At 36.0% G+C, this 6,384-nt stretch overlaps 1 protein-coding gene across 1 annotated transcript in view; it reads left to right on the top strand.

Annotated features, from left to right (window-relative positions):
- Anxa10 (annexin A10) overlaps positions 1 to 3,410 on the top strand; it is a 41,897-nt gene extending 38,487 nt beyond the window's left edge. The window contains exons 11-12 of the mRNA XM_026777379.1: positions 657 to 779; positions 3,342 to 3,410. Coding sequence (XP_026633180.1) covers positions 657 to 779; positions 3,342 to 3,410 — 192 coding nt within the window. The remainder of the gene's footprint in view (positions 1 to 656; positions 780 to 3,341) is intronic.
- Positions 3,411 to 6,384: the final 2,974 nt, after the last annotated feature.

Below are 6,384 nucleotides of genomic sequence, written 5' to 3'. Positions count from 1 at the left end.
TCCACCAAAGAACTCCTAAAGCTGATAAACACCTTTAGTAATGTGGCAGGATACAAGATCAACTCCAAAAAATCAGTCGCCTTCCTATACACAAAGGATATGGAAGCAGAGAGGGAAATCAGAGAAGCATCACCTTTCACAATAGCCACAAATAGCATGAATGACATTTTAAAAACAAAAACTTGGTCAGATAATTAGTTTTAATCACTTCAAATCATAAATTCTTTGTTTTTTTTTTTCATCAGCACTCAAAACATTCTTGAATAAAAGCTAGATTATTAAAGAAAACCAGTCTACAAACTACAATTCCAGAAAGACAAGATCTCCGGAGTAATTTGGGAACATGGGTACCTTGTGGGAGGATTCAATGGAGGGAGGGGAGAGGCAGGGAGGAGAGCAGAGAATAATGTAGAGCTCAATAAAAACTCAATTTTAAAAATGAAAAAAGCTAGATTATGCTGACTGACCACCAGATGTCAGCATTATTCCATTTCAAGATATTTGAACCATCCCTGCAGCTAGGCCCCAGACATCCCCAAGCTGTGGTTTGGGAGGCATATAGATCTGCAAGCATATTGCTACTGAAAAGAAAGTCTGAGATGTTGAACAGCCCTTTAAAGTACTGGTTTCTCTACCTACCTTTCTTCACTTTTTAGGACTTTGGCTTCCATAATAAAACTGTCATCAGGATTCTAATCGCCAGAAGTGAAATAGACCTAATGACCATAAGGAAACGTTACAAAGAGAGATTTGGGAAATCCTTGTTTCATGATATCAAAGTAAGCCTTCTCTCCATGTTTGACTTAAACTCGCATTTTGTTCTTTCTGAACTATAAGTAAAAGCTTTAATTTAATCAGCTTGATGTTGGGATCTAGAAAACTACATATCTGTCAAGGATGGTTGACTCTAAGAGTCAAGACACAGTGTTAAATGCTTTAACAAGTAAATCTTAACCTGTGAAGTCATTGCATCTTGAAAGTAAAACCTTTTCTTCTTTGCTTTTAATAGTCACTCCCTATGACTGTCCTTCAAGGGTTCAGTTCTCACATGAATACACAGGACCACCTGGGTATGGCCCTTCCCCTGTATTTATAGCTGCAATCTTTACAATAGAATTGCTACTCCACACTCCTCATAGCATCATAAAAGGCCAGAGAGTCAGTAAATATCATCAGCTGCTATAATGAAGAACTTTATTAGTGAATGTGTTAAGCTGTACATAACCAACCACTTCACCAATCAGAGGGCAGGAAAATAAAAGTTCAAAACTAAGCAAATCAATGTCTTATTCTGATATTTCAAAACTTTCATTAAATGTTTTGTAAAACTTGGCAAAAATGGAAAGATATGAGTTATCTAGGTAATCTGAGTGCTCAGTATGAAAATAAAAATGCTTAGTTTCTCCTCCAAAAAATCAGAAAGATTACCAGGAAAGAGAGAATGGAGCATAAGAATGCACACAGTACCTGACTATGTCTTAATTTATACTTTGTACATTCACGTTGCTTTCTAATGTAATTTGAAAGTCACAAGAAAGAACATTTTAGCTCCTTGAATTATTCAAGACATGATTCAGCATCTCAAATATTATAGCCACAAAAGACAGAAGGTTTTCTAGGACTTTGTAGGAGCCAAAGTGATTCTAAGAAATGGACAAATCAGTTAAAATTAAGCTTATTCTTTTTTAATCTTTGATAAAATGTTCCTTTGTCTACCTTGGAAATCCAGAGCTACAAGGCATAATGCACACATACCATTGAGAAATAGTTAGAACTAGATTAGTAAATAAGCAAATGCACATACATACTTGTCATTATTCCCAGCTGTCTCAATGACAAGTTGGAATAATACAATGCTACTATGTACTTGTGAACCTTAGTAACACAAATCGTGTGTTACTAAGAATTGTGTAAAATTGCACTGCACTGTGTAAAAGATCAGTAATATGCTAAGTGATTTTTATGAAGCTGACTTCTATAATGACAGTCACTCAACCATCTGTACAAGAATATTTAGAAATGGTGAAAGAACATAAAAAGAGAACAAAATTGCCCTAATTCTCTATGGTAGATTTGCAGTATTGAAATTTTTTGTAACCTCTGCTATGACTAGAAAACATGTGCTTCCCCAGATCTCTACATTGAAACTCTAATCCTACAGAGAAGGTGTTAAGAGTGTGACCTTTGAGAGTTAAGTCATGAAGGTAGAACCCACGAGCAGTTATTTTCCTTACTGGAAGAAGAAAGCTCCAGAATATTACTTTGTCCCTTTTGCCATGTCAAGCTGGAGTCTATGAAGAAGTATGCTCTCAATGACAAATAAAAAAGTGCTGTCACCTAGATTTTCTATTGAACATAGATTTACAACATCTTAAGCCACCTCATTTATGGAAGCCCTAGAGGACTAAGATAGCCATGGTTGATCTTTCTCCAAAGTGCATAAAGAATAACATTTTGCTGTCAAACAAATGATTTTACTAAACCAAGACAACTCCTTGTATAAAACATACTATGAAGTAGAAAAACTATCTTACATGATTGCTTTTCAAGTTCTCATTGATATGTATAATGTTTCATTGACAGGTCATATTATGGTGCATATGTGTTTATAGATCTCTGTGCTCATCCATAATTGACAAGAGTTTTAAAATGCATTTCTTTTTTATGGGATTCCTGAATATAAAGAATATAAATATTTTAATATCTTTTGAAACACATTGTCAATGTCCAGAAACCATCAATTAATGTATTAAGATTAGGGTACCAATTCCTAAAGCAGAAGAGAAGATTACTTTTACCATGTTATTGTGCTCACAAATAAACATTAAAGTTCCATCAGTTTTACATAAATCATATTGTACTGAATATAAACACAACATTTACAGGGTTTCTCTGTGGCTTTAGAGCCTGTCCTGGAACTAGCTCTGTAGACCAGGCTGGTCTCGAACTCACAGAGATCTGCCTGCCTCTGCCTCCCGAGTGCTGGGATTAAAGGAGTGCGCCACCATCGCCCGGCTTTTTTTTTTAATTTTTTTTTATTTTATTTTTTTGGTTTTTTGAGAGAGGGTTTCTCTGTAGCTTTGGTGCCGGTCCTGGAACTAGCTCTTGTAGACCAGGCTGGCCTCGAACTCCCAGAGATCCGCCTGCCTCTGCCTCCTGAGTGCTGGGATTAAAGGCGTGTGCCACCACCGCCCGCACAAAATCTTTAGAAAAAACTATAAAGCATTTTGTGAGAAATAACAGTCCACAAATTTAACATATGGCAATTAGAAGAATTGCAGCTGATACTTTTAGGGATGTAGAGTTCTGATTTTAAGTGCCTGTATTTTTTTTCTTTTCAGAATTTTGCTTCAGGGCACTATGAGAAAGCACTGCTTGCCATATGTGCTGGTGATGTGGAAGACTACTAAAATAAGTAAAGAATGGGAGAGCTTACAGGTCTTGTAGCCCTCTTTATAGTCACCTCAGATACAGACTGTGGAACCTGCGCTGTTCTTGACACTGAAATACAACTATAGAATCATATTTCTTTTCTATCTCTAAAATTATTCTGAGAAAACTACTGTTGAAAATATGTAATCCTGGATTTGTACCCCTCCCTCTATTGGTAATTAATTAAATTCCATGTGGTGGAATAAGAAAAGCATTGCATTGGAGTAGATTTCTTTTAGTTGTGAATCAATTCCTACCACAGGAAAGTCTGCTCATGACTGTCTTTAGTATCAGTCTAAAAACTATAAAACTGAACTGTGTGACCATTGTCAGCATGTGACCACTGTCAGCATATGACCAGCCTTAGCATGTACCCATTCTCTTGAGAACTGCCTGGACTCTTGAACAAACCCAGTAAAGCTGAAATAAGGCCCTAAAACAGCCTTTAAATGAAAATACCTGAAAATAAAGTGTACCAAGAGGTATACTTACTGGATTGATTAGTTGTACAGAGATTGGATAGAAAAACAAGGGTTCATGTGCATCTCTGTGTTTACCCTGATTGTGCTAAAGACACTCCAGTAAGATAATTAAAATACTTCAAAGAAAGTTCTTTCTTTAATTTTGGGAGGAAGGATAGATGGGCACATGTACCATGGTATATGTGCTCACCAGACTGTCTCTCAACTCATGGCCTCTTTTTTCTTTAATTGCTGTTGTTTTGTGTGTGTCCAAAATACATAATACAATCTACCCAGTCTATACAATGTTACTTGCAGATATATGAGATGAAGTCTAACCATTTGGTATTGGATGACCAGCTGGGATGCTCTTCCCAGGAGAAGCCCATTTCTACTGTTCTCAACATTAATTAATTGCCTACAGTCTTTTTTCTAGGGCTGTGCCCTCATGAGATTTTTCCCTTTCATATTTGCATGTCCATTAGTGTCCTTCTTGTTCAGATTTTTTTGGGGGGCAGGCATGTTGACAGGAATTCATGTATGTATATTCTTACATTCCTAAGAGACACAATAGCACAGCAAACTTCTTGATCCTCTGGGACTTACAATCTTTCTGTTCATCTTCTGTAATTATCGCAAAATCTCAAATCAGGAAATGTGTTGTAGAAAATAGCTAGCCACTAAGGAGCATCTGGAAAATGGAATGTGGTCTATGAATGCAGGTATGGGTCACAGTTATATTTACACACACATACACACACATGTTAATATATTCAGCTGGTTTTAGAGTTGGACAATTGGTCTGTACTTCTCTAAATGCAATCTTAGTTGCTGGCTATTTTTCCTACAGTCAACATTCAAATATCCCAGGGTCTTTGAATTTTTGGTGATGTGTATCTTCCTGTAAAGATAAGAGCAGAACCCTGCCCTAACTCTTACAAGCTTTTCTTACCACCTGTATGATTGTCACCATTGTGGATGAGCTGTCATTCCTCTTTTTCAAGAGGTTTCTCCTTTCCAAAGCTAATCTTTATTAATTTTGATGGTATTCATAATTTTGTTTCTTCTGCCAGATTTCATTCCTTTGAGTACCCATAGGGTTACTCCCTGCAGGTAACAGTGTATGATTATAGAAAGAGCATGTAGGACATCTCTTTATCATCTCCTTAGCTTGTTGCCATGCATTAGAAAACTTTCTCTAAACCTTTGCTATTGACATGACTTTTTAAATGAAATTCAGAAGCCTACAACACACTTCCAATCAATAATTGATAAATTTCTGCATTACCTTGTGCTAGAGGACCTGACAGACCCATATGGGTTTGGATATGTGTTATGTATATAGGACAAAGCCTATTCCTGATTATGTCTTGCACCTCGATGAATAATGAAGTCAATTCCATATCATCTGGTATAAATTCAGCAGCTTCAATATGCAAAACAAGTCTCCTCACATATTTTGAATCAGTAACTATATGGAGAGGTTCTTTAAAATCCCTTAGTACCATAAGAATAGCATGTAATTCTGCCTTCTGAACAGAATTATCAGGGATTTAGTCCAACTTACTTAATTCTTCTGATTTATAACCTGCCTTACCTGATTTATTTTTATCAGTATAAAATGTACAGGCTCCAGTTATTGGTGCATCATGTACAATTCTGGGAAGAATCCAAGAAGTTCTCTTTATGAGGTTAAGTTATTGCTTTTGGGATAATTGCTATTAATTTCTCCCAAAAATTAACACAAGCCTTTTGCTAGGGTTCATTGCCTTCCCATAACTTTTTTATTTCCTCAGCAGCAAAAGGCATTATAATCTCTGCTGGGTTTATACTTGCTAATTGATGAAGTCTCAATTTACCTTTTATAATTAATTCAGAGACTTTTCCACTTAAGTTTTTAATTTTTTACTTGGTTTATGTGGTAAAAAGATCCATTTTAAGATAATATCATCCCTCTGCATTAAAATTCCTGTAGAAGAAATTCTAGAATGCAATATGACTAAATTACACGAAGATTTGGATTCACCATATCCACATGTGCCTCCTGTAATTTCTCAACAATTATCAAATCTTTTTCCATTTCAGCTGTTAATTCTCTGGGATTATTCAAGTCTTTATCACCATCTAAGGTTTTGTTTGTATGAATTATTACATCAGGTATTATCCCAACTGCTGGTCATAGACTGGAAATGTCTCCCAATAATCTTTGAAAGCCGTTAAGAGTCCACAACAAGTCTCTCCTAATTTGCACCTTTTGTGTGCTAATTTTCTGTAAACCTATTCTGTAACCTAGGTAATTTAAAAAAATCTCCTATTTGAATCTTTTCAGGAGCAATTTGTGATCCTCATATAGGGAAGACTTTTCTTCTTCAAAATCCTTTCTTTATTTTATTTTTAATTTTTTATTGAGAAAAAGAAAAAAAAAGTTTCAGCATGCTCCCAGCCTCCCATTTCCCTCCCCCTCCTCCCACCCTTCTCCCCCTCCCCCCAC

The sequence above is a fragment of the Microtus ochrogaster genome, unplaced genomic scaffold, assembly GCF_000317375.1.
Source record: "Microtus ochrogaster isolate Prairie Vole_2 unplaced genomic scaffold, MicOch1.0 UNK61, whole genome shotgun sequence".
Taxonomy (NCBI): Eukaryota; Metazoa; Chordata; class Mammalia; order Rodentia; family Cricetidae; genus Microtus; species Microtus ochrogaster.
This window is presented reverse-complemented; position numbering and strand designations above follow the sequence as displayed.